General features: G+C 32.9%; 12 protein-coding genes across 12 annotated transcripts; 8 read left to right on the forward strand and 4 right to left on the reverse strand.

The window, feature by feature from the left end:
* Positions 1-68: 68 nt before the first annotated feature.
* Positions 69-3376, reverse strand: NAEGRDRAFT_68459 (uncharacterized protein; the record flags this gene model as incomplete). The annotated part of the gene is made up of 2 exons (XM_002676440.1): positions 69-1213; positions 1258-3376. The coding sequence occupies 2 exons, from the start codon at positions 3374-3376 to the stop codon at positions 69-71; spliced, it is 3264 nt and encodes a 1087-aa protein (XP_002676486.1).
* A 208-nt stretch (positions 3377-3584) lies between these two features.
* Positions 3585-4742, reverse strand: NAEGRDRAFT_68460 (uncharacterized protein; the record flags this gene model as incomplete). Its single annotated transcript, XM_002676441.1, has 1 exon — positions 3585-4742. One exon carries the CDS (start codon positions 4740-4742, stop codon positions 3585-3587), a length of 1158 nt encoding a protein of 385 aa, XP_002676487.1.
* A 138-nt stretch (positions 4743-4880) lies between these two features.
* On the forward strand, positions 4881-6158 carry NAEGRDRAFT_49665 (uncharacterized protein; the record flags this gene model as incomplete). The annotated part of the gene is made up of 1 exon (XM_002676356.1): positions 4881-6158. The coding sequence occupies one exon, from the start codon at positions 4881-4883 to the stop codon at positions 6156-6158; it is 1278 nt and encodes a 425-aa protein (XP_002676402.1).
* Positions 6159-6334: 176 nt separating this feature from the next.
* On the forward strand, positions 6335-7458 carry NAEGRDRAFT_68462 (uncharacterized protein; the record flags this gene model as incomplete). Its single annotated transcript, XM_002676357.1, has 3 exons — positions 6335-6596; positions 6701-7298; positions 7350-7458. 3 exons carry the CDS (start codon positions 6335-6337, stop codon positions 7456-7458), a joined length of 969 nt encoding a protein of 322 aa, XP_002676403.1.
* Positions 7459-7678: 220 nt separating this feature from the next.
* Positions 7679-8836, forward strand: NAEGRDRAFT_44602 (uncharacterized protein; the record flags this gene model as incomplete). Its single annotated transcript, XM_002676358.1, has 1 exon — positions 7679-8836. The coding sequence occupies one exon, from the start codon at positions 7679-7681 to the stop codon at positions 8834-8836; it is 1158 nt and encodes a 385-aa protein (XP_002676404.1).
* Positions 8837-9246: 410 nt separating this feature from the next.
* On the forward strand, positions 9247-10056 carry NAEGRDRAFT_49668 (uncharacterized protein; the record flags this gene model as incomplete). The annotated part of the gene is made up of 1 exon (XM_002676359.1): positions 9247-10056. One exon carries the CDS (start codon positions 9247-9249, stop codon positions 10054-10056), a length of 810 nt encoding a protein of 269 aa, XP_002676405.1.
* Positions 10057-10302: 246 nt separating this feature from the next.
* Positions 10303-11487, reverse strand: NAEGRDRAFT_68465 (Peroxin 3 (Pex3), putative; the record flags this gene model as incomplete). Its single annotated transcript, XM_002676442.1, has 2 exons — positions 10303-11229; positions 11272-11487. The coding sequence occupies 2 exons, from the start codon at positions 11485-11487 to the stop codon at positions 10303-10305; spliced, it is 1143 nt and encodes a 380-aa protein (XP_002676488.1).
* Positions 11488-11789: 302 nt separating this feature from the next.
* On the forward strand, positions 11790-13416 carry NAEGRDRAFT_36935 (uncharacterized protein; the record flags this gene model as incomplete). The annotated part of the gene is made up of 3 exons (XM_002676360.1): positions 11790-11945; positions 11989-12388; positions 12435-13416. Coding segments are annotated over 3 exons (1536 nt in total), but the record flags the coding sequence as incomplete, so codon positions are not given.
* Positions 13417-14840: 1424 nt separating this feature from the next.
* NAEGRDRAFT_2982 (uncharacterized protein) lies at positions 14841-15485 on the forward strand (the record flags this gene model as incomplete). Its single annotated transcript, XM_002676361.1, has 1 exon — positions 14841-15485. A coding segment is annotated over one exon (645 nt), but the record flags the coding sequence as incomplete, so codon positions are not given.
* A 356-nt stretch (positions 15486-15841) lies between these two features.
* NAEGRDRAFT_68468 (uncharacterized protein) lies at positions 15842-16378 on the forward strand (the record flags this gene model as incomplete). Its single annotated transcript, XM_002676362.1, has 1 exon — positions 15842-16378. The coding sequence occupies one exon, from the start codon at positions 15842-15844 to the stop codon at positions 16376-16378; it is 537 nt and encodes a 178-aa protein (XP_002676408.1).
* Positions 16379-16494: 116 nt separating this feature from the next.
* Positions 16495-17937, forward strand: NAEGRDRAFT_68469 (uncharacterized protein; the record flags this gene model as incomplete). Its single annotated transcript, XM_002676363.1, has 1 exon — positions 16495-17937. One exon carries the CDS (start codon positions 16495-16497, stop codon positions 17935-17937), a length of 1443 nt encoding a protein of 480 aa, XP_002676409.1.
* A 28-nt stretch (positions 17938-17965) lies between these two features.
* On the reverse strand, positions 17966-27641 carry NAEGRDRAFT_80024 (uncharacterized protein; the record flags this gene model as incomplete). Its single annotated transcript, XM_002676443.1, has 1 exon — positions 17966-27641. The coding sequence occupies one exon, from the start codon at positions 27639-27641 to the stop codon at positions 18024-18026; it is 9618 nt and encodes a 3205-aa protein (XP_002676489.1). The 3' UTR covers positions 17966-18023.
* Positions 27642-27702: the final 61 nt, after the last annotated feature.

Below are 27702 nucleotides of genomic sequence, written 5' to 3' on the forward strand. Positions count from 1 at the left end.
CATTGCTCTCCAAATGTTACTAAATATTTAGAAAAGGAATTGAATAAATATTAATCAATTGAAATGATTTAATTAAGTTGTGTGCCTACTTGATTTTGGTCTGCTTCGATTTCATTCACGAAATATTTGAATGGTGGTTCATAAGCTCTATTCATTCTTTCAATAACTTCTTGAGAATTTGGACCTTCTACTTTGAATGATGACATAACGTTGCTACTAGTTCCGTAATAAATAGCCTCAGATTTACCAAACTCTTGGTATTCTTCTGCCTCTTTTTCCTCTTCTCTTGAGATAATTCTATCTCTATTGGTTTTTGAAATGAACAGGTTCTTGATTGGTTTGAAAATTCTTTGTTTGATGAAAGTCTTGGCAGTAGTATTCTTTGTAAAGTACATAAACCATACACCCATAATTCCCATAAATGCCAATCCACTAAATACAGTGTGCATTATAAACCATGCATTAGCTTTGATTCTAATACCAAAGAATAAGGTCATACTTCCATGATAAATTGCCATGATTGACATTACAAGGGAACAAATAAGAGTAACAAGTTTTCTGTGAGATTTGAAATTACTAGTTAGCACTCCCTTACAAGCTCCTTCTGAAACATGTCCATAGATATACATAATAACGTATCTATCAACAAGATGTTTGAAAATCATGTAAAATAAGCAACACAATAGAATCAATGGTGAAAACAAAGAGTTTGTGATACAAATGGCTAGAATGGTTAACATGTATGAATACTCATATTCAAAGTAAAAAAGAGATAATTCACAAGCTTTCAACTTTTCCAATGGACTTGTCTTTGGAAGACTCTTAGTTCCCCACAAGTAATAGATCAAGTTGTAAATTCTTAAAATATCTTCACAGTTTTTGAGAATTGCTGTTTGTAAAACAAAGTTAAAAAAGTAAGAACCAGCACCTGGTAAAAACATATTACTCAACATTTGTGAAATATTGCCCTGTTGTTGAATCAAGTTAATGAAGGCATCGAAACTGGTAAGAGATAACATTGGCATAATTAATGTTGATAGTACGAGATACATGAACAATCTAGCAATAATCTTTCTCATATATCTGGATTTGGATCTGAATTTGGAAAAATCTTGAGCATACCAAACACCATACGGAAGGAAAATAGAGAACAAGTGAAGGGCTAAAGTTGGAGCATATTGGAAAACAATTGAACCAAATTCACCAGCACTTTCTAATGGAATTGTTAATAAAATAAATAAATGAATAACAACGTACCCTTAATTCTAAACAATGAGATGTGAACTATTGGAATTCTTGTAAGTGATTCAAGAGATGAGAACAAAGCCATAGGAGTTGTCAAGAAAACAAATATTAAAATGACAATGAATTGCATCAAAATATTTCTAAATGAATCGAAAAAGCCAGTATATGTTAACATATTTTCCCAGTTGATATCATCAGGTTCATATGCCTGCTTGATTTGGAATGTAATATTTCTAACAGTTGAGACAGATAAAACATCTCCTTCACTTTGAATATCACTTAATGTGGAAACTTTGATTGGCATTTTGATGTCACCTCTCTTGTAGTACATATCCAAACATTGTTCTGCATCTTTGGCTGCTTCAAAAACAATAAATCCATATCTTAAACATGGAATGATATCATGTTCAGCTCCATACTCATCTTTCTTTACACTAGCATAAATTTTATCCCAGTGTTGCATATCAAGTCTTAACTCTCGTTTTCTTTCTTTCAACTGACCGATTTTGCTTGTGTGATCTCTGTAAACACGTCTCCAAAAAGCGTGCTTTTCTTTGAGATGAATTTCTTGCAGAAACTCATAATGTTCAAGTTGATCACAAATGGATTGGTAATCATTTTGCATTTGAATTCTATCATAAACATCATAGATAAGAACAGCTTTGTGTACTTTCAATCCTGGACACAATTCTTCCTTCACCATTTTTTCAAATTGAGGTTCACTCTTGAAATCACTTGGAATATTCTGAACTAGAACACTTCTAGAACTGAGTAGAATACTTTCTTGTTTTTCAGTTTTGGCTTTTCCATAATTTTCTTTAGAGACAATATCGTGTCTTGAAAACTTAAATAAGAACAAGCCAAATATGAATGAAACACCAAATGAGAGAAATACGTGGACCAAGAGCAGGAATGGACTATCTAAGACCATTGAAATTGTAGTTCTCAAGAGAGGATAATCACTAGGAGCAACTGTATATCCGTTAAAGTCAAACTTCATGTCATTAATATCTGTGCTTTGTGTCATGTGAAGAGGAAGGAGAACAATAGAACACAACAGAGCAATTAAAAACATGGCGGAAATGAATTCTTTTTGAAAGAGCAAATAAACAGCAACATCTCTTGAATATCTGTTTAAAAGTCTTTCCATATCTTCATGATTATGTGTCTTTGAAACAAAAGAAAGCAAAACATCAATTGCAAAGTTTGTAAATTCGACAAGGAATTCATACTTTTCCTTGGCAAAGGCAATAAACTTTTCTTTGAATGTTCCTAATTTTGCTACAGTTTGTTGATAAGGAATATATGGAATAGCCATTGATATTTTCCTTGTTGGAGATCTAGAAAATATATTTTCTGATCTTTGATATGTTGATTGACTGCTTTGAGTATTTGTAATATTTGATTCTTGATCTATATCATCATCTTCACTTTCTGAGTCTTCATCTTTCAAATCCAATAAATTAATAAATTTTGAATCTAATCTGACTCTATTAATGATTGAGGAATTTTCTAAAAAGTCCTCGTCAACTGTTGGATAAATATCACCACCCTTATCCTTATAGTTAATATAATTATTTCTAGATCTGATGTTTTCCTTTACATTTTTCAATAATTTCTTCTTTTCTTTCAAATTAAAAAGTGGTAAGAAAGGTCTGAAAAGGAAGAATATAATCAAGAATATTAATCCAATAGACAAGTTTGTTACAATTGTAAAAGTTACACCGCCTTGCGACATATCAATCACAATAGTTCCATTATTTACATTAGAATCATTTGGCTTATCATCAATTGATTTGTTTGTTTCCAATGTTCTAGTCAAATCAATTACATAATCATTTACTCTATCATCAAATGATGAAATATCTACAAAATAATTCCTTCTCGAATTCATACTAAATTGTATCGGTGGCGTTGTTATTCTGCTACTAATTGTATTATCAAGCCTATCATTATTATTATTACTATTATAACTATCACTCATCACACCACAGTATCCTCCACCTACAAAAATCATTAAAATAATCAGGAGGAACCCTAGCCTGCAACGAGCAGCAGCACCACTACTCTGCACATTCCTTCTCCGAGAAGTAGAATCATCACCGATGGAGGGAATTGCTAACAGAGACATTTTTTTACTTGGTGTTGATCGGAGTGAGAATTGAAGCTTGTTACATCAATGTTCTTCTTCTCCTGAGGAGAATCAAAGAAAAACAGATTTCATTTGCAGTTTAATAGGAGGAAACAGAGGTTAGATTAGAGGGAGTTTCCCAATAGTTGGATTTATTCTTTGATGAGAGGAATTATGATGGTTTTGGATAGCATAACTGATTTCAAGTTTACAATGAAAAGTGATAGAATTCTCTTCTGAATTTTAAATCACCATAATCACAATAGAATCTACAGGGTGATTTCAATTCAAATTTGTAATAACCAGTATCTATTATACCTCCATAGTAAGAGTGATCGTAATAGAAATAATCGAACGTTGTTGTGTGCTCTGCAATCATTTCAAAAGTGCTAGTTGTTTTTTTAGTGTCCACAATATCTGGACTAAAGGTGGATGATTCGATTACTCGAAGTTTTTCTCTTTTGGTGTAGATTCCAGCTAATGTATCTGTCATGCAAACAAAGAAACATCCAATTAAGACTCTGTACACTCCAATTTCTTTACAATCGTGGAAAGTACTAGGATTTCCCTTATTGTAAATTCTACCTTTCAGTTTTTTAGGTGTAAAATGTCTGTAAATTTGGTCAATTGTGAGGAGATTGTAAGAATGTTTGAGGTTTGTTAAATCCAACATGAAACATGAATTGCTGCCATCAATTTTCCCCATCAGTAGGTAACTAGTCAAGTTTGTGGTTTTACAAGAATCAAACGTTTTGAGCTTGATATAAACTTGCTTTTTTTCTGGATCAACATCAAGAACATCGACCAATCTTGAAAGTATTTCATTCTCTAACATAACCTTCGAACTGGATAAATTCAAATATTTGACAATTTCTGTGATGGAATTGAATTTCAAATCAAATTCAATACGTATCATGTTAGCATTCTTTCTATCTGTCTTTACAATCTTTTTGAAAATATCCCCCCTCGTACTCTTATTTGCCTTGTTGAAACTCTGTTTTTCAATTCTATTTAAATGATCAAAATCACATTTGAATCGAATAATTATCTTGGATTGTTTAGTATAAATGTTATTATCATTATAAATTGTTGAATATAAACTGCCATTATAGAGCTCATTCTCTAGCCTAAAGTCTTCATTTGTTCCTTCGATAATTGGTTCATAATTTTGTTTATCCATAAAGCATTCTTTTAGTTGATGTTCAAAATCCTGTTTTCGTCCACAAAAATTGACTTTTGTCTTGACAATTATTCCAAAACTTTTCAAAATTTCCAAAAGAGAAGATGAATCAACAACTGACAATGCCTCTCTATGTTTCTTATCTTTAGGTATTTTTATTGGATGGTTGAATTGACTTGAAGACATTTTTTTGTTTAGAGAGTATGAACTTCAATTCCACAAGTTCACTTCTTAATAAACATATAAAAATAACTTTAAAAAATGCAAACACAATCTTGTCCGGTAACAGGTGATTCTGATTCTACAATATTACCACTTGTAGCCATGATCGGAAGCAAAATGTCTTCTTTTCAATCGTTCTTCATGCTCAAGGCCAGAATGTTGTATCATTGTAAAGGGTTGGATAAAAGGTATTTTGAAAAATGTCAAAAGATTGCCTATGAATCGAGAGGACATTTCAGAATTACTGCCTTTGATATAATGTGGAATGAGAGTGGATACAGGGATAAGACATTTGATTTAAGATATGACAAAATGAATGATGAATTTAAAATGGGAATATTATATGAAAATAATAGAAAATTAAAGAGTTTGATGAAGATTTCATTAATGGCTGATGGACATATTGTGGCCATTGATTTGGAGGAGTATCAATATTCAACTAACTCCAAAAAATACATTGAAACAATGAGAGAGCATTTTCTTATTGCAAAAATGAGTGGAAAACATTGTATGATAATTGTAAATATTTCAGAATTTGATAGAACATTTGAAAAACTTAATGATTTGATGGAAGAAATTCAGAAAATTTTGAAGGAATTTTCCATGTCAAATATTCACATTGTTGGTATTCAAGGTAATTCCAATTTCTCCAAATTGGATCCATTTGAAAGGATGCCTCATCCATTGTTTTCCAAATTAACTTGTACCGAAGCAATAATTGAATTCAGAAAGGAAATTGTGAAAGAAATTGAAAATACTCAGATTACCCAAAATAATGAAGGAGACAGTTTAGTGTATGCAGTTATGGGAAAGGAGAAAATAGGAGGGATTGGAACTACAGTGATTGGAAGAGTAATTTCTGGTTCTATTCAATTTGATCAAGAGGTAAAAATTACAGAAACAATTCTCTCAAATGTGAAAAGCTTAGAAATATTTCACGAGAATCAAACCAAAGTGAATAGAGGAGATTTTTGTGGGGTGGCATTGAAAAATGTTAGAATGGTTGACATTACAAGAGGTAGTTTGATTGGAATAGATCCAAGTCATACATTTGAGGCCATAGTTTACATAACACACTCACCAAAGAAAGGATGGAAAGTTGGAGTGACACCCATAGTATTTTCAACTTGTGTGGGGGAGGCCTGTAGAGTTATTGAAATAGTGGAAAGGTTGAACAAAAAGACAAAGACCCCTCTTGTTTCCAAACCAAGCAATTGTAAAGAAAACGAATTAGTTAGATTGAGATTTAGTTGTCATAAGGGCATTCAACTATTCAGTGAGGAACGATGGAGAAGAATCATTTTAATTCACAATAACAAAGTCATGGGAGGTGGTTTTATTACCTTGGTTGGTGGTACTCATTACAATGAGAATAAATAAAAATCATCGATAATAATTAATTTACCTCATGATTTTAAAATCAATTTTCAAGCTTTAACCTGGATAACACCAAATGAACAAAAAAGTTCCTCAAGATAACTTTTATGAATATCAAATAGAAGCAAAAATCTCCTCACAATAAAAAAAAATAGAACGATCAATAAGGAGAAGACAACATGACAAAAGGATCCATCAGATTGGCATTAGATAAACCATATTATATTGCCGGAGAGGTAATTACTGGTAATTGTGAGGTGAATATTTCTCAACCTGTACAAGCTGCTGCCCTCACTATTAAATGGAAAGGAATGGAAAGAACCAAGTTTGTTATTTCTAGAATGGAGACTTATGATGCTGGTGGTGGTAGAACAGAAACTAGAACAGTCCATGATAAGTTTGAACAAGAAAAGACCTTCTTCAAGACTCAAATGGTTTTAGGTTAGTTTTTATTAATGATCAAAAATTGTTAATGAGCAAAATATTAATATGTGTGATGATGATTTAATTATATTTGCAATGAATTAATTATTTAAAATTAATAGGAAGTTTTAATGGAGGAATGGCAATGCCAGGTACTTATTCATTCCCTTTCCAATTCCAATTACCAGCTGATTTGCCAGGTGGATGCAACATTCATCGTACTGAATTCGGAAATGAATATAGAGCAGCTATTATTTACAAAGTTAAATCCAATTTGGATAATGTTAATGAAAAGGATATTAAGGATAAGAGATACTTGTCAATTGTTCCTAGATCTTTGACTGTTCCTCAACCAGTTAGTTGTCACAATGAAAAGAGTTTCCTCTTTGGTGGTTCAGGAAAGCTTTTCATGGATGCTACCATTCCAAAGAATGTTTTCATTCCAGGTGAAACAGTTCCTGTCCGAGTTATTATTGACAATCAATCAAAGAAGAATGTTGACAAATTGAAAGTTAAACTTATGCGTGATGTTAAACTCAATTGTAAGGGAAGAACAATTCAATATTCAGAAGAAGTCAATCGTAATGTTTTCAATGGAGTTGACAAGAAATCAAAACATGATAATGTATTGAATTATGGTTTACCAGCAAACATTTTCCCAAGTACTGAAGGTTCAATGATTTCCCATATTTATCACTTGGATATTGAATGTGATGTTGCGTAAGTTTTATATTAATTTTCATCATGTTATTAATTCAATATTACACTTAGAATGGCATTCGATTTGGAAGTTCACCCACGTATTGAAATTATCTTCATGCCAGCCATGAATCAAGCTTTCTATTTCTATGATAATATGCCAAAAGGGTGTTGGAAGTAAATGTTACTAATAAATTTTGTATCAAAACTGAAACCCATACAAATTCTGGATAAAGGAAAATAATTTCTCTTCTTTAATTGTCGCTGATTACTCCCTAAAATGTAAAATGATGTACCTCATATTAACATATCTCTAAGAATTACATCAATCAACCTCAATGGTCATCTTGACATCATTAAACATTGAGGCATCGTTGAATTTCACCAAAACAGAAAAAAGAATGCCACACCACAAACCTCGCTCTGTAATTATTGATGTTGGCTCATTGCACACAAAAGCAGGCTTTGATGGAGAGTCAACTCCTCGAGTAATTGCAACACTACTTGCCAAACAAAAGATTACACATTCCAGTACTAGAAATGTTCTAATGCATTTACAGAATCCACTTGTTTCACCCAAGAAGGAATACATGATTGGAAAGGAAATTAAGAATCAAAGTGCAATGAATATGGCTCTTTTTCATCCAGTGGAAAGAGGAAAATTCAAAGATTTGAAACAATTGGAGAAATTGTGGGATTACATGTATGAAACTGAATTGAAAGTTTCAACTAGTGATTGTAATTTGTTAATTGCTGATAATATTTTCAATCCTGAAGAGAATAGACAGAGAGAGCATTGTGCTCAAATATTATTCGAATCTCTAAAAGTGCCCAGTCTCTTTTTCGAGCATCAATCTGTTCTGTCAATGTTTGGGGCAGGAAAATTGACAGGCGTTTTAATTGATTCAGGATATGGAATCACCCATACTATTCCATTCTTTGAAGGAATTCCTTTAAGAGATGCAATTGAAGTTTCTAATTTTGGAAGTCAAGATTTGGATCAATTTTTAATGAATTGTTTAATTAATCTTTCGGATAATTTGAAAATTAATCAAATTAAACAATGCATAAAAAATATTAAGGAAGAATTATGTTTCATTAAGGCAGATCCACTTGCTCACAGTGATTGTAAACCTTATGAACTGCCAGATGGAACAATGGTAGCTCTGAGAAATGAACTATTCGAAGGCGGTGAACTATTCTTCAAACATCAATTAGCAGATAAGAGTTTCCATGGTATTCATCAAATGGCACATCGATCCATTCTCAAATGTGAACCAGAAATTAGAAAAGATCTCTATTCTAATGTTGTACTAACAGGTGGAAATTGTAAATTATTTGGAATAGAACATCGATTAAAGAGAGAAATGAAATCACTCACAGGAAAACAAATTAAAATTCACTCGACTCATTACCATGATAAGGAATGTTTGAGTTTTATTGGTGGTTCAATAATAACTTCAATATCGACGATGGATGAGGCATGGATAACAAAGAAGGAATGGGATGAAATTGGACCTGATGCATTCATAAGAAAGGGAACAATTATTATTGATTAATTATTCCCCAATAAAAATTAGTTAAAAAGTTGCTAAATTTGTTAATAAAAACTAGAGTTTTTGAGTTATTATTTCTGGCCAATTAACACGTTTCATAAAAGATCAGGACTATTATTACTCTAATGTCATTCTATCTATGAAATTTTGTTCTCGATTCCAATTAGAAGAAATTTTTTGTAAATGACGTCAAACATTCTCCAACCAACGATTACTAATCCTATCACCTCTGAATACCAAACAACCAATACAGTGCTACAACAAAATATCAACCCACACAAACATCTCTATGATGAGCTTCTTCAATGTACAATGAACTCTGAAGAGAGGGAAAATGAATAGAACTTTAATTCCTCTTTCATCTGCGTTCTGATAAAACATCAGCAAACCAATCAAACAATTATTTTAAAAAAATGGGACAAAAAGGATCAAGCAATTCATCTTCATCATCATCGACAACAACCAATAGTACCTACAACAATCACTCTAATACATCGAACCAAACCAAGACAACTCAATCATCAAATAATAGTGGTAATAATAATACATCTAATAATACTACGGCTGCTGCTTCTACTACAACAACAAATAATACATCTTCTACAACAAATAGTGTCAAGAGTGGAGACGAAATGGAAAAATTATATGCTAAATATGCTGCAATGGACGTTAAAGATCCAGATTCTGAAGATGATGTTGATTACATAGGAACTGAAGGTTTACTTAAATTAGCTGAGGATATAGGAATTAATCCGGAGCAAAGAATCATGTTGATTATGCTCTATAAAATTGGAGCAACTGAACAATACAAAGTTAAACATAAAGAATTCGTTGATGGATTTAAGAGAAATAACTGTCAATCATTGAGTGATATGAAGAGCAAAGTTAGTAGTTGGGAACAACCAATTACTAGCAACAATACTGAATTTAAAAAGTTTTACGTTTGGTGTTACAACTACTCAAAAGAACCAGGTGCAAAGTCAATGTCTTGCGAAATGGCCTCTGCTACATGGCGTTTACTTTTAAGTGACAGATATAAGAAGATTAACGAATGGTGTGATTATATTGAAAATACTTACAAGAGAGCAATTCAAAAGGACTCTTGGGATCTTTTCATTGATTTTGTTCATAATGTTGGTGATGATCTTTCTAGATATGATTCAAATGATGCTTGGCCCGTAATTGTTGACGATTGGTGCACTCTTCTTCAAAAGAAACAATAATTCTTGAAGAGAAAGGAGCTAGTTAATAAGTGTCACTAATCATATGTAAATATATAATAATTAATTTATACAATTTCACAAATAAATGATCCGATCCAATTGATAAATAATAGAGAATTTAATTATTACTAGTATTTCTTTGATTTTACATTCTCGTTTCACGTTTTACATTCGGATCTCAAACTCTTTCCAATCACTTAATCAATTTAAACATCATATGGAAGTATAATTGAGATTGCAACAGTTTCATTCATATAACAAATCTCGTGCATAAATGAGTACACTGTACTTGTTTAAGAATTGAGAAGCATGAGTTTGTTCAACGTAGACATGACCCCATTCACTCATATCTTGATCTTCTTTTTTGCTCATAACAACTTTAAATTCTTTTGTAAGCCATGAACTAACATTGACCATATGTAAACGTAATGGAGCTGAGGAAACTTCATCATTTCTCTTTGCATTCTTGGATATGTGTTCCTCAATTCTGTCATACAAGAGTGAAAATCCACAATTACAAGTCTCTCTAAAAACGTTACCATATTCAGGAGATTCAATCAAATCCGACAATTCAAAGAGTAATTTTTGAACCTTATCATTTTCTTCACCCTTGTCTTTGGCTAATTGTGAAAGATCAGGTAAGATTAAGTTTGGTAATTTAAATTCACTAGTAGATTCTTCGTTATTATCCAATTTTTGATCTATTTGCTTTCTAATAGATTCTACAAGCTCCTTAAAATCATTAGTGGCAAATTGATGTTTTAACGATAAATCTAAAACGTGAGCTTTAACAACATTTTCTACAAGAGAAATTAATTTTGGCAACCCAACATCATTGAAATAAGCTGCATAACCTAAAAATCTATGTTGTGAAACTCTATCGGAAGAAAGTGACAAATGGTTTTTCAATTTTTCATCTTCAAATCCTTCTTCTATTTTCTTATTGTTAAAAGTATGCTCCATATATAAATGTCTTCCGATCATTGATATTTGAATTGAAATAATTGTATCCATTAAACAAAGAGCATAGATAGATGAAATTGTCCTTGCCAAAGAATCAATTTTAATCTTTTCCCAAACTTGTTTCTTTCTTGATGCCGAAATGTCTTTTTGTGTTTTTAATTCCTCCACAAGTGATTCAATTGGATATTGTTCATTTAAATGATTAAAAATCTGTAGCAATGATCAGCAATATTATCAATAAAAACCACATACATTTGGTAAAACAGAAATCAAGGCTAACTTGGCAGCATTACTATTCTCTGAAAATAAATATTTCATTTGTTGTTCTCTTTTAGCCTTTTCCTTTGTTTCATCCTTTCGTTTCTTGTACCAATAGTAAGTTAACCCTCCACCAATTCCTAGCACAGATGCAATAGCACCAGTCCAAATCAATTTTTGTTTGTGTTTCTTAAAGAATCCATTGAACATTTTTTTATCAAGTTGTTTTTTTATTCCGATCGCAAGCTTTTGGCGCAAAGATTGTTTATTTAGCTTCAAGGAAGGAGAGACAAGGAGAAATTTCATCTAGAAGAAGGATCAACAAATTCAAGCAAATTATTGTTGTTATTGTTACTAGATAGTTAGACAATTTTCATTTTGTGGGGCAATTTTATCATAGGTTAGAAATGGATTAGAAAAAGAGCAACAATAACAACGACTATTTATTTGACGCTAGGAGATGACGAAGGAGTTGAAAAATCTTTTTCAAATTTATTAAAATATTTAAAAAAATGTTCGAAAAGAGTCTTCAAGATATGGTAAAAGGCATTCGTGCCAATAAAGCCACCGAAGATGCTTATATTCGATCATGTGTTTCTGAAATTAAAGATGAACTCAGAGCCAATGATATTAAAAAGAAGGCTGTTGCTGTACAAAAATTAACTTATGTAGGTGTTATTTGTTGATGATCGTAGGATTAAATTTTATTAGTTACATATGTTGGGATATGACATGAATTGGGCAGCTTTTCATATTTTGGAAGTTATGAGTAGTCCAATCTTTACTTACAAGAGAATTGGTTATCTTGCTGCTTCTCTTGGTTTTACACCACAAACTGATGTTATTTTACTTACTCATCAATTGTTTAGAAAGGAATTGAAGAGTGCTAATCAATATGATACAGGTCTTGCTGTTTCTGCTATTGCTAATATTGCTACTCCAGACTTGGCAAAGGATTTGGCATCGGAAATTTTGGGACTTTTCAACTCATCTAGACAATATATTAGAAAGAAGTCTGTCTTGTGTATGTACAAGATTTTCCTTCAATATCCAGATGCATTGAGACCATCCTTCCCTAAACTTAAGGAAAAGTTGAGTGATTCTCATCCTTGTAGGTATTAGATATTTCATATTATCTAATTAACATTATTGAATAGCTGTTATTTCTTCTGCTGTCAATGTTATTTGTGAATTGGCTAGAAAGAATCCAAAGAATTACCTTGGTATGGCTCCAATCTTCTACAAGTTGTTGACCAATGTAACTAACAATTGGACCCTAATCAAGATTGTCAAGTTGATGGGCTCATTGGCTCCTCATGAACCAAGATTGGCCAAGAAGCTCGTTGAACCAATTGCTAATATTATTTCAACCACTCCAGCAAAGAGTTTGCTCTATGAATGTCTTATTACTGTTACTATCGGTATGCAAGAACATATGACAGTTGTCAAATTGGCTGTTGACAAACTCAAGTCATTTGTTGAAGATAAGGATCAAAATCTCAAGTACCTCGGTCTTGCTGGTTTGAATAACTTGTTATCTAAATATCCAAAAGTTATTTCTGATATGAAGGATACTATTATGGAGTGTTTGGAAGATCAAGATGTCACCATTAGATATAGAGCTTTGGACTTGTTATGTGGCGTTGTAAACCAAAAGAATATTAAGGGTATTGTTAGCAAGTTGTTGAAGCAATTGGAAAAGGCTGAAGGTGATTACAGAGATTTCCTCATTGAAAGAATTATTACTTCATGCTCAAAGGACAATTATAAGGCTATTGCCAACTTTAAGTGGTATTTGGACATTTTAATCCAATTGACCAACATTAAGTCTGCTCAACATGGTAAATTGATTGCTCAACACATTATGGATGTCTTGATTAGAGTTAAGAGTCTCAGACAACATGGTGTCAATGAAATGATCTCCTTGTTGACTTCTCCTCACTTGCTCACTGAAAGCTCTGAAACTTCAAGCGTTTTTGATGTATTGTATGCTGCTTCTTGGACTATTGGTGAATTATTACATCTTCAGAATTCTCATTGGACACTGAAAAGGAATCTGAAGTTTATCAAGATCCTAATGCTCCAGTTAGTAACTATCAACGACAAAGAGATGTCTTTATCATCAAGGGAACTGCCAAGAAGAAACCTGTTGCTACTACTGGTGAACCAAAGAAAGTTAAGAAGACTACCACAAAGAAGGTCAAGAAGACTAAGAAGTATGATGATGAAAATGAAGAGCCAATGCAAGTCAGTACTGAATTTGAACAAGTTGAAGGTTATGTTCCACCAAAAGCTAAGGCTGTCGAAACTGAAGATGCTCTCAGTAAGATTGATCTTACTGCTCCAATTGGTGCTGATGAAATATTGCCAACAATCAAGGCTTATCCAGTTGGATCATCTCCAATTATTCCAAAGAAGGAAAAGGAAGTTCCAGTCAAGAAAACCAAGGAAGCAAAGTCAGAAACCACCACAAAGAAGAAGGTTAAGAAGACCAAAGAAGGTGCTACTGAAGGAGAAGTCAAGAAAAAGAAGAAGGTTGTCAAGAAGGCTCCAGAATCAAGCAAGCAATTGATTGACTTCTTTGACACTCCTGAAGCTTCCGAACCAAAGGTTGAAAAGAAGACTACCAAGAAGAAGGCTTCTTCTGAACCAAAGTCTGAAAAGAAGGCCAGTGCAGGAAAGAAAGGTTTGAAACTCTTGTGTAGAGACGAACATGTTAAGGTATATTACAATACTAAGGCCTTCCCATTGGATGGTACCACTTTATCAATTCCAATTTCATTGGAAAATGTTTCTGATGAAGATGTTAACGCTATTGCCTACAATATTGACAGTACTATGAATCTCAAATTCATTAGACCTGGAATGCAACAAACTGGTGTAGTTCGTTGTGGATTCTCTCTTGCCCCAGAGTCAACCAACACACTCAATCCATCCTTCACATTCCAATCATTTGTCAGACAACAACAAGTTACAGGTTTTGTAGAATATACTCTTGGTACTGAAGACAAACGTAGATTGGACTTTACTATGAAGATTCCATCTTCAATGTTCTTTGTACAAAAACGTGTAACTACTGAAGAATTTGCCAACTTGATCAAGACTGGTCAATTACCTCACCTTTCTTCAACCAACTGTACCCTTAACGAAAAGATTACCAATGTAAATGATGCTGCTAAGGAAATTGCCAGACAACTTCGTTTAACTGTTGTTGATTATGTTGCTGACACTGTTTATCAAATGTATGGTAACTCGTGTCAAAATCATCATTTGGCTGTTTTAGTTAAAGCCAAATCAGCAACCTCTGTTTCTGTTGAACTCAGAACAACTGATGACAACCTGAGCACTTCTCTCATCCAAGAAGTTGCTATGCTCTTCAAGGAAAAGTAAATAAAACAATCTCTTGAGACATGTTAATTATTCTTTACAGTTACATCCTTCATGAATTTCTGTCAATCAACAAATTCATTTTCATTCATATTAATTTTTTAATTAAAAAGTAAATTGATTCTATTTTTAATTACATCATAATTATTAAAAAAATGCCATCAAACCTTCTGGAAAAATTCGCTGATCTCGAACCAATCCCTGCACAAGAAGGACCAAATCCAGTTGTACAAATTGCCTACTCGGATGATTTTAAAGAAGTGATGGGATACTTCAGAGCAGTTATACAAAATAATGAAATTTCTGAACGTGCTTTGGAACTTACTGCTGAAGCTATTGAATTAAATCCTGCAAATTATACAGCATGGCATTATAGACGTATTGTACTTGATGGATTGAATGCGGATTTATCGAAAGAAATAGAATATTTAAATCAAGTTTCCGAAGACAACCCTAAAAACTATCAAATTTGGTATCATCGTCAATCGTTGATTGAAAAACTTAGAGTTGTTGATGGTGAAAAGGATTTTGTTGAGAAAATGTTTGGTGATGATTCAAAGAATTATCATGTTTGGACTTATAGACAATGGCTTGTCAAGGAGTTTAATTTATGGGAAGGTGAATTAGATTTTACTATCCGTCTATTTAATCAAGATTTGAGAAACAATAGTGCATGGAATTATCGTTTCTATTTAATTCAACATACTACACCAAATTTTGAAACAAATATCCAAGTAAGAAAACAAGAAATTGATGTTGCTTTCGAATACATTCTCAAAGCACCAAACAATGAAAGTCCTTGGAATTATGCAAAGGGAATGGCTAGCCACTTGATGAAAGAAACATCTCCTGAATATCAAGAAATTGTTGGATATTTAGAAGAAAAGACAAGATCTGTATTGGAAAGGGTTTCTATTAATCCACATGCTAACTATTTACTCTTTGTTTGTTTGATGAGAAGAGGTCAATTGGAAGAAGCTCTTACAGTTTGTCATAATTTGCAAAAGTTTGATGGTATTAGAAAGAAATATTGGGAATTCAGAGCTAAACAAGTGGAAGGTTTGATTTCTCAACTTTAAATAAAATTGTAATTTATTAATTGACCATACCATGCCACCTTAATTCTGCATTATTGTAAACCAATAGTTTAAACTCAATTTCAAAATAGAACAAAAAAATGTCTGAAATGCTAAAGAGTCTCATAGGAGATGATGATTATGATAGCTATGATGAAGATGACGATGAAGATGATCATCAATTATCGGGTGATGATGTCAATGATGAGGAAGAATTACCAAACAATGAATCTAGTTATATAGAAAATAAGGAAGAAATTGAAAAGAATATAACATTGAAGGTTCTCTCGGAAAAGAACAAGACAAGAAAGAAAAAGTTTAAACTTTCCTCATCTTCATCAACAGGAGAAGATAGATCGAAGATGAATCAAGTTCAGATCATGACGATGACTGAGGAAGAGATACAAGACTATCAAAATTTGAAACTCTATGGCATTGAAGGACCAAAATTGAAAAAACAAGAGGAAGTGAATGAGGAAGTTAATTTCAAGTTGGACGTGTTGCAATCTTCTAAAATGTTCTTTGAAGATGTAGATCCAAGTGTTGTTACAATTTATACTGGATCAAAGGCTCATGAAACACAATTTCATTATGTGACTTGCAAATGGTATGACTTGATGCTTGAAAAGGGGATATAAAACTTCGTGAAGATGTGCTCAGAATTGAAGTAACAGAACCAAAATATGTCACTGAGGAATATTCACATACCAAGTCCTTTAATATTGTACAACAATTATTGAATAGAACAGATCATATGACATGTCTTTCGAGTGATCACAAATATCTATTCATTGCTGGTGGAATAACAGCAAATACTCAACATGATGACTTGATTGTTTATGACCTTACTAAAGGAAGATTAAATATTTATAGAGATATTATGAGAGTTAGTAATGAGATGAATGCAAATTCTAATCCTATCTTGGCTGGTCAATTTATGATTGAAATGAATGGAGATATTTATATTTTTGGGGATTCTGTTTACAAAATTCAGAAAATATTCAAACCACAGGAAATTTGTTTTACTCCTGGAATGTTAAATTCATGGTATGGAGGATTTTACTTGTACTCACGAAGAACTCATTTCTCATTTAATAGTACCATTGCTGAGGGTGGTATTGATGTTTTTGTTTTTGGTGGGAAAACTTTAGCAAATTCAATCTTGGATGATTTATACATTATTCATATTCCTAATAATGTAAATAATCAAATTCCAATGGCATATGCTAAAGTAGAAAAGCCAAGAAGAGGAGAAAGAGATTGGCCATCAGCTAGATTTGGACATTCATCGTGTATTATTGCTAACTTGATGTTTGTTTATGGTGGAATGAGTGCTAAAAATCAATTGTTAAATGACTTGTACGTATTTGACACATCTACTCGTGTTTGGACTGAAATCAACGTTGAATCAATGCTTCCCCCATACACAGGCACAATAATCTTGAGTAACTCGAAAGAGGTAAATCAATTTTTGGAATTTGTCAAGTTAGTGTCTGAAGTAAAGCATTTTCCATACATTCAAAAGATTTGTAGTATGGATTTGAGAAAGGATTTGAGTTTAACACGAGAAATTTTGGAAGTTATGCACAAAGATTTTACAAGTTTGATCGATGATAAGACCTACAGCGATTTAGTGATTGTATTGGACCATGATGGCTCTAACCAACCTCCTCCAATGGAAGAAATCTCAATGGAAGACGAGTTGCTTTCACCTCTTTCAGACAGTAAGATTCCTTCTTCTGGAATTTTTGTACACAAATTGATTGTCTCACGATCTCCATTCTTTGCAAGAATGTTTGTTACAAGTGGTATGTTGGAAAGCAAAGAGAAGGTTGTGCACTTGACAGACTATTCAAAGGAGATCATGATGGACTTGTTAAAATATTTGTACACTGACATTATTCAACTAAGTCCAAGAAACTGTTTAGGTATTTTGGTTTATTGCTTAATGTTAGATTTGGGTGACTTGGCCAGTTGTTGCAGAAGAATGGTTTCATCTCTAGTAGACAATAATAATGTGTGGACAATACATGAGATAGCAGTTCTTTACAATGAAAAGACACTGGAATGTTCATGTGAACAATATATTGCCAATAACTATGCAACACTAAGCACCAACTCTTTCTTTTTGGAATTACCTGATATGAGCAGAATTAAGATTAAGCAAATCTATGACAGGAAGAATAAGAAGAAGTAACTTCTACAGAAACAATTAAAGTGGATTTAAATAATTTAAATAATTTATTATGATCAAACAAGGTTGAAAAGGTCTTTTGATTGAAATTACAATTGGCAAGTATATTTGTAAACTACACCATCCTCACCACCACAGTATAATTTTTTACCATCACTAGTTAAATAAAGACAGGTAACAGCAGATTTGAGATCTTTGAGAGTAACAGACTTGGTCAAAGTGAGCTCGTTCTTGTTTGTTTCACTTGAAACAGTGTAATTCATATCAAATATACTAATTTCACCATTTGAATGACCAACAAGCAAGTGTTCTCTACCGTCATAAGGATTGATAACTTTAAGAGCTGTTGTAGCTGGTGTTCTTCCTAAACTCTTTGAAGCCAAGATGTCACCATTCATAGCATAAACAGTTACTCTGGTCCATTGACAAACAATAATTTGTCCAGTGGATGGACATACAGAAATAAATGAAATTGGTTTGTCTTCAACATCTGATGGAATTGACAATTCACGAACATACTTCAATCTACTTAGATCCCATACAATACATGTTGCATCATAACTTCCACTAACAATGATGTTGAATTCAGAGCTAGCTGTAACGTAAGAGATTTTATCAGTGTGACCACACAATCTCTTTTGAATTTCCAAAATTTCAGTCTTCTTATGTTTCTTAATCTTGAAAACACTGACAACACTATCTTCACCACCACAAACAAGCACTTGATGATCTTTAGTGATAGTAGCATGACTAATTTGAGAGGTATGAAGTCTTTCATGAACTACTATTGGTGTTTCACTGTTACTGTCTCTGAATAATCTTAATGAGTAATCAGGATGTCCATAAGAATAGTACTTTGAACTCTTAGCATCTGCAAAGAAGCAATTCTTGTTCACAGCAACAATACCATTAACTAATTGTTTTTGAGTTAAAGAAATTTGACCAACAGCTAATGGACCCCATAATTGAGGAGTAACAGGTTCAAAAGTGTTGACACCAGAGAAAGGTGTTGTAACTACAACACCTGTGTCTGAGACAGTACTACTTTCCTTGTATGTGAGTACCTTGTTGATCTTACCTGTTAATTTTCCAAGGGTTGCAGTAAATGAAGGAGCAACAATACCTCCTTGTAAATCGGCAACAATTGTACTTCCTGCGTCATTGGCATATGTTACATCATCTGCAACAATACCCTTGAGCTTGTTGAAAGAAACACAAATAACATTTGGATCAAGAACCTTCTTAAAACTTGGTAATACGACTGGTTGTGTGTTAACAGCAAGTACAAGATTACTAATAAGTCCTGAGCTACCAACAAGTGCACCAACATTGCCATCGGATGCTTCACCACCTGTAGTTTGTGTACCAACAGTTGGTAATTGATCAGCAGCAGTAATATTTTCAGGAGTTGGACTAATAGTAGGTTGCTTTTCAATTAATTGATTGGTATTTCTCTTTGGATGTGGTTTTGTGAACAATTGTTGTGGAGTATTACCAAAGTTACTGATTTGAGAAATGATAGCTCTCTTTTCGATTTCATTCGAAATATTATCAATATCAACAGATCCTTCATATGTTAAATAGAAGAAAACATTCAATGCTTTTTCTGCTTCTGGACCTTTTTGCTTGAAACCAAATATTAAATCTACCCATTCATGCAAATGTTCAGAAACATAATCACTTTCCAATGCTTTTCTCATCATCTTTACAAAATATTCAGGATTACCGTGAGCCCAAGGTGGTAACTCTACTTCATTGACTGGATTACCATTTTGCTTCAAGCCAAACTGTACGTTATTCTTGTTGATCAAAAATTCAGGAAGAACGTAGAATTCAGGAATCAATTCCTTAACATCTGATAAAGAGAAATCAGTTGATGCAGATTCCCAAGTTTCCTTGATTGAGTGGAACATACGATCAGCAATATCAAACTTGCCTCCTTGTAATTCAACACATTGAGATGTATAAGGTTCAATTCTCAACATGTAGTAAAGTACAATACCTGCACTTGAATAGTGAGAACCATAGTGGAATTTTGGAATATAAGGATCACACCAACTGTGATATCTTTCACGGAAAAGTTTAGCTCTACCATCATCAATAGCACCCATTGGTTTAGATAAATCACGATAAATCTTTGGATCATTAAAGTTCAATTCTTCACTACTATAATCTTGTAAGACCCATGGGAAGATTGGATATTGTGTTAAATCGTTAAAAGATCTTCCAGCTAAAGTGTTCAAGTACATTAAATATTCAAAGTTATCAACTTCTCCCTTTTGCCACTTTGATTGCATAGTCTTGAGTGAAGGGAAGGCCTTCTTGTGATGTTTGTCTGAAGATTTGAGTTTTTCATACACTTTGTTCATGTCAACCTTCTCAAGTACTAAGAAGAAGTTTCTACCATCACTACAGAATATTTCAACTGCAGTTTCTCTCAATAAATATCTTCTCTTGAGAATGTCATTAATATCAGTTAGTGGAATCTTGATTGTTTCATGAGAAATATCAGAAAGTTCATTTTCACTGACTGCCTGTTGTGCGCTTGATTCAATCAATGTGGAGTGGTCTCCCTTAACTTCTATTAATTTATCATCATCAGTAAGTACATAGTTGTCGATAATGTAGGCATTATTCTTACAAATCAAGAATAGAGACTTTTGTCCATCGAGACCATTAATTCTCAAACTGTTATAACTGAACAAAATCATATCACCAGGTTCGATAAGTTTTCTAATCTTGAAATCTTCACCCATTTCTTCTTCATACATTGTAAGTAAATCGTCATCATCAACTTCATCAGCAGTAGCATTTTCCAGAGTTGTTCCTTCATGAGTATTATCACTTTCCATACTTTCATCCAATGATTCCAAATCACCTCTAGATCTGTTAATTTCAAGTGGTCTTGGACTTCCTTCAAGAGAAATATCTGTTGTATCAAGAGTAATGGATGGAGGAGCAAGTGCTTCAAGATCCTTGTCATCAAGTTCCTTCTTTGGTTGTAACATTTCACGAGGCTTTGCAGGTGACAAATAGCTCCATTCTTGGAACTTTTCAAGGTTTTCAATGGCTGGTTTTTCAGGTTGCTTAGGAGAAGAGTCCATGTCAATTAAATTGACAGTGGACTTTACAGTAGTATTTCTTTCCTTCTTAGATGCGTGGACACTATTTTGTTCTCTGTTTGGATCGGATTGAATAGCAACTTCATAAGCCTTTTCAAGATGGAATTTTTCTAACTTGATTCTCATTCTCTTAGGACCTTCAGTTGAATCCAATCTCCATGCCAATGTATTGTCTTCTTTAGCTCTATGAGACCATGTTCCTCTTTCCATGAACAATAATTCGTAAAGATTGTTCCATGTCTCTCCAGCAAATTTTAATCTAATAATTGATTCTTCAACCAAAACTTGGGTTCTTTCTTCTTCCATTTCAATAATGTGTTTTAATTGGGATTTGGCATTTCCAAGCAAGAAACCATAATTTTCTCCTAATTTTCTTTCACTTCTTGAGGCAGATCTGTTTCTCATTAAATCTCCTTCTAACATGTTCAATGCATTATGAGTATGCTTATTTTCACCTTCAATATATCCAGTGAGAGTGGATGCCAAGTTATTATTAAAGAAATTGGAGACTTTTTCGTTATTTTCATTAAACCACTTTGTGAAAATAGATACATCAGAATCTAACAAAGATCTGAATCCTTGAACAATACTATTACCCAAGTCATAGGCAGCTTGAAGAGTTTCATTTGTAATTTTCTCTTTTGGAACCAAGAAAATTGTTGGAAGTAAATTTGTATCGTGATGGGCAGCAACAATCAACTTCCAGATTTTAACTGCTGTATCCTTAATTGAAACTTCGGAATCATCTGTCATTAGTGTAAACAAAAGGAAGAAAATACAATTAAAATATTCAAAATCAAGATTGTTAGGATCTAGTGAAGTTATAAAAGCTTGAGTATCCAACATTGAATTGAGAACTTTCTCTGTAAAATCGCTAGATGATACTTGAACAAATGAATATAAAATCATTCTGTTAAGGGATCTAAATGGATATGCTGAAGATTCCTTCTTCATACCAACTCCAGTTGTAAAAAGATTTGTTACGGAAAACTTGGATGATACGTCCAACTGTTTGGTTGTTGAAATTACTTGGATTATGAAATTCAAAGTATCAATGTAGTGAGTTTTTGGTAAAATAGAAGCATAGTGCATATCAACTACATAAGAACAGAAAACTGAAAGGTTTGCTCCAAGTTTGCTATCTTTTGCTTGAACCCAAGCAACCATCTTCTCGCTGGAATAAACCTTGATTAATGACATTAAGAATGAAGATCTAAATGCCAAGGTTGAAGTTTCACTAGCTTGAGTTGGAGGAGATTTCAATATATCTTCAACAATTTGAACACCTTTGCTTGAGTTGGAGAGTTCATAGGTTGTGATAGCTCTCAGAATGGAAAGAACTGATGAAGCAATAGAATTAGTTAAGAAGGCATCTGTATCTACCTTTGGTTTTTTGTTCAACTCTAGAGAAAATAGCATAATTGATAATGCTTGAAGCGTTTCAGGCTTTCTAAATTGAGTTTTAACATCACTAGATAATCTCCATATTCTCTTGAATACAGATAATATTTCTTTAGTAATAGCATTTTCTCTTGGTCTTTCTTCCAATTTAATTGAGTTCAAATCTATTGTAGTAACTGGGCTTGCTTCTTCTTGTTCAATACCTGCTTTAAAAGATCCAACAGAAGAAACAACGTTTCTCAATAAACTCCATCTACGGTTGGCTTGTGATGATTTTTCTTCTGATCTAAAAGATGCAAAATAAGAAACAGCTGAAACCTCACCATATAATGCACTCTCAGAATCAGGAGCATAGTTATGAGAAATGAGTTCGATGAGTATTGGAATAACTTCCTTGCAGAAAATAATATCTGTCATACCCTTTTCATTAAACATTCCTGAAACTTGATCCAAAGAATTCTTCAAATCAGCCTCTGAGACAACGTTCAATGAAGGATAAGCGAAAATTGTTCTAGTCATCAACAATAATAAGGTGTAATAAACATCTGGTTGATTACAATATGGTATTAAACCTCGTTTTAAACTTGGTAAAATATTATCTGGCTTTATCTTTCCTTGTAAAAGAAGAAGACAAAGTAATTGGAGAGATAATATCAATGAAATAGGATGAGATTTCTCTCCAACAAATTGATAGAACCAAACTTCATCAACATGTTTTGAAAATAATTCAAGGTAATTAACATCTGAACTAGCTAAATCGTATAACATTTTCAATAATAAATTTCTTGCTGCTACATTACTCAATGAAAGGGTAGTAGCACTTTGACGTCTTAACTTCTTGGAACTTGATGAGGAAACATCAGACAGAGAAGGTGTTTGAGTAAGTGAGAAGGAAGAGTTGTTTGACTTGGTGTTAACCATAACCCAACTTCCTGCCTTTTGTATCTTTCTATTTCCTGATATGAGAGCAGAATCATCAAGAGAACTCAGCAAAAAGTTACAAATAGATATCATATCATTATCTGACATTCTATGCTTGAATAAGTGAGCTAATATACCAGAAATAACTTCAATAATTTGAATGGATGGAGATTCACTCAAAATATGCAACAATTTGGTAACAATGCCTGTTGTCTTGAGTCTAATAACATTCCAATGAGTATAATAACTTTGCGAAACAAGATTGTCAATTTTTTGGAATAATTCAAGTTGAATAGCTGTATCTGTCTTTCTCCAAATATCATAATCAATGATCAAGCAAATAAATGCTTTCAGATTGGTTACAATTTCCTTTTGTTCACCACTACCCATAAGTACAAAATCGAATAAAAGTTGAAGAATCTTGCTATCCAACAAAGATGTCTTTTTTCTAATGAAACTTGCAATAATGTCGTATCCCAAAATTCTTTCTACTTCATCAATTTGTAATGGAGAGTCCATCATCAAATTGTACAAGAGCATTAATGAATCATAAAGAGCTTGAGTAGTTTCAGCTCTATCAATGAGGGCAAGAACAACTACAATACCATCAGAGTTAAGAATATTGTCAGAGAGTGATGTTGGGCAACAAACAAAACTCTTGTCTAATTGTGGTAAGAGTACTTTTGGTGACTTTCTATCGCCGTGTAAACTTTCTAAAACCAGTGAATTGTTTCTGTTATCTTGGTCCAATGACTTTAGGGAATGGTTATGAGCGTTGAATGCGAATACCAATCTCTCAGGAGATAATTTAGAGGCAGAAATTGATACAATGCTTTCTTTTGCTTCGGTTTCAGTTGAAATCTCTCTAGATGTTGCAACTCTTTGCAATAATTTAATATAGTTTGGATAGAGATGATATGTAAGAAGATCCATGTGTGGAGTATAGGATCCTTGGAAATAACCTGTGTAAGTATTGTTAGCAACGAAAATAGATGCAACCGTCTCTGGATAAAGAACATCTTCATAAAGGAAAGAAGGTCCCATTCTCCAAACATCAATACTATCAGCACTATTTTTACCCAAAATACCAGTAACTTTGGATCCTGCAGCATACGGATTAACAAAACCAACTTTTTGTGATTCTTCCAATTTACCATCAACATAAATCGACATTACACTGCTCGATAATCTGTTTCTTTGATGGGTTACAACCAAGTGATGCCACTTGTCAGATTCAAATTGAACCTTAGAGAATAAAATTCTCTTTGATTTTGGTCCATTTTGGAATTCAAGAAAACCATCTGGTCTGACGTGGAATTGAAGGAATGATTTGCCATCATCTGATTGAATGTTAAGAAGAATAAAAACATTGAGATCACCAAAGGTTGTTGCTGATAATCTCTTGCTTGCGTTGGATTGTGTTCTTTGATGAGAGTGAGTTCTTCTTTTCTTTTGGGCTGTAGCAGAGACATCTGTTGTATTGTAGAACCAACATGAGAAAGTATATCCAGCTGTCATTGAACTATTCCAAGTTCTGTCTGTTAGATTAATAATTGGGCATTCAGATCCCGGCCTATATTCTACAAATGGAGTGCTAATACCTTTCTTGGCAGCATTCATCAATAATTTCATCATACATTGTGGGTGATCCTTGTCTGCAAAGATTGATAATAATCTTCTCCACTCCAATTGTGATAATCTGTAACATGCAACTTTTTCGCAAATGTTTAGTAATGTAGCACTAAACTTGTGATTAGTGTCAACCATTTGTCCATATAAATTATCCAAAATAAAATCAACAACCTTGATATTGGATAAACCCTCTAGGTTCAATGGACCAACTTTTAACATTAACTCGGTAACTTTCAAAATGGACAATTGTAAATCCTCACTAGCATGATTGATGAGTTTTAAACAAAACAAAAGACCAAATGGATTATGAAGAATTGGGCATTTTGAAACTGTGAGACCGCCAATATTCAGATAGAGGTCGTTATCTCGTGATCTAAGGGGAATAGGTGTAACTGGGCTAACAGCCAGAGAAGAAATATTGCCAGAGGAAATGCTATTATAGCTTAAATTACCAGAAGAGTTATTTTGATCAAACTCTTCAATACATTTCTCAGTTGCAAAATCAATCAAACATTGGAAAACTTCTTTCTTGTACTCAGTGTTCATTATGCCATTTACATTTAAAGCGTCAATTATGGCATTATCACCAATCTTAGGTAAGAATGATAACTTATTCCTTGGATGATTCTGAAGAGATGTAGCCAAAGCAGTAAACATGGATTGCATTAATCTGATTACGTCCATTTGTTCGTAAAGCTCCTCAGTGTCAGTATTATCATTCTCAGAGTTTGAATCCTCTAAAAGCTTATTCAATTGCTTTGAAAGAACTGAACCTGTTGGGCATGGAGTATTAATCAAGATAGAAACACTAGCAACAAAACCGGCGTCTCTAAATGACTCTTTTGCTCTATCATTACTCTTAAACATTTTAGTAAGAGCATTGAAAATAGCAATCTTGAGTCCAATATTAGATCTCTTTGATGTTTGTAAAATTTCAATCAATACATTGACATCGATACTTTGTTGGACTGTATCTTGAACAATAATAGTGTGGAACACTTTCAAAGCATACCCTCTAAACATGTCATTAAGTAACATTGTTTGAAGGACTGACACACCTCCAACTTCTCTGAATGTACGTACATTATCGTTTGTCTTTTGAAGCATGGAAATTAAAACTTGAATAGTTAAATCTAAGAGTTTCAAAATAACCATATTCTTTTCATCATTGTTTTTGAATTGCCCCAACTTGATAATGCTTTCGAATTCATCACAAAGCATACCAACAATTTTTTCAAACAAGTAGGCTTCCTTGAACCTAATACTAAATCTGGAATCAAAGTTTAACAGTTTGTTAATAAGAGAGAGAACGTTCAAAACTAATTTAGGAGCTGCTTCTCTACTGGTTAATAACTCTCCAAGCATCTTCAACTCTTCGATTGGTGAAAAATTCAAACCTGCAAATATGAATTCAACTAGTTTTAAAACTGATTGTTGCATTTTCTCTGAGAGGTCAGGTAAATTTCTTATCAAAATAGCCATATTATGTAAGTGATGTACTGATGGATAATTTAGAGAATTATCTGCAAAGACTACAAGAAGTATTTCTATAATTTCTTGTTTTAAAATATCCTTGTTTGTTTTCAAGAATATATTAATTAATGATTGATAAATTGCAATATTCTTAATTCTTCTTTCCAAACTAGTATTTGCTGAGGAGAAGTTCATTTGTTGAATATAATCTTGTGGAGGCTCTGTTGGTTTTTCTCCAACACAAAGAAGATCGCTAAAGTTTTTAAGTGCTACTTTCATAACTTCCATATCAGTTTCAAATTGAGTTTCACATTCTATGAGGGCCTCTTGAAGTATTTGATGGCCATTTGAATCATTAAAATCTCTGTACAGGTAAGGACTTGTTGAAATAGTTTGTTTTAAAATTGAAACAATAGTTTCTATTACTGATGAAACCATTTTGTAATCTGTTGATTTGATATTCTTGAAAGAATCTAATAATAAATAAATAATTTTCTTTTTGTGTAAACTGTCAACCAATACAAGATCAGTCTTGATTAGAAGAGCTGAAAGTATATCAAGAGCTAACTTTTGAGAGAAACTAAACCCTTCTTCACATTGGAAGTTAGTGAGAATTCTTACCAAAGTGAGAACATCCTCGCTCTTTTTTACAGTTTCAGTCAACTCTCTATTGTTTAAACAGATGTGTATGAAAGATACTAATTGTTGACAAACAACTTCAATAGATTCTCTTGTTGTCAATTCATGTTTTTTTTGTAAAGGTTGATCATCAACTGTGATAAGTAGAGAACTGGTTTTATCTGAAGGATCAAAATCTTGTACGTATTGTTGACAGTAAAGTTCAATATCCTTTGATGTCATCTTTGAAACTATATCTAATATATTTATAATCAATGTGATAATTTTAAAATCCATAATAAATGGAGCTGAAACTTCCTCGAAATTAGAAACCAACATGTTCAAAGTATTTACAATATCAGAGCAATGTTTTTCCTTTGAAATTAAATAATGTATAATAGATAATTTAACACTGTTGAGATTATTTGGTAGTGATGATGAGCTTGGATCGAAACTAGTATCAATTTGAGTGGTGTTGAAAGGTGAAGGTGGAGGGACATTACTAGTTTCTTTCAAAGCGTTTTCCATATCCTTTTTCATTCTATGTGTCACTGTTGATGTAAAAGTTTGTGTGTTTTTGAATCTATCATTAAAAATTTAG

This window comes from Naegleria gruberi (assembly GCF_000004985.1).
Source record: "Naegleria gruberi genomic scaffold NAEGRscaffold_28, whole genome shotgun sequence".
In the NCBI taxonomy this organism is placed as follows: domain Eukaryota; phylum Heterolobosea; class Eutetramitea; order Acrasida; family Naegleriidae; genus Naegleria; species Naegleria gruberi.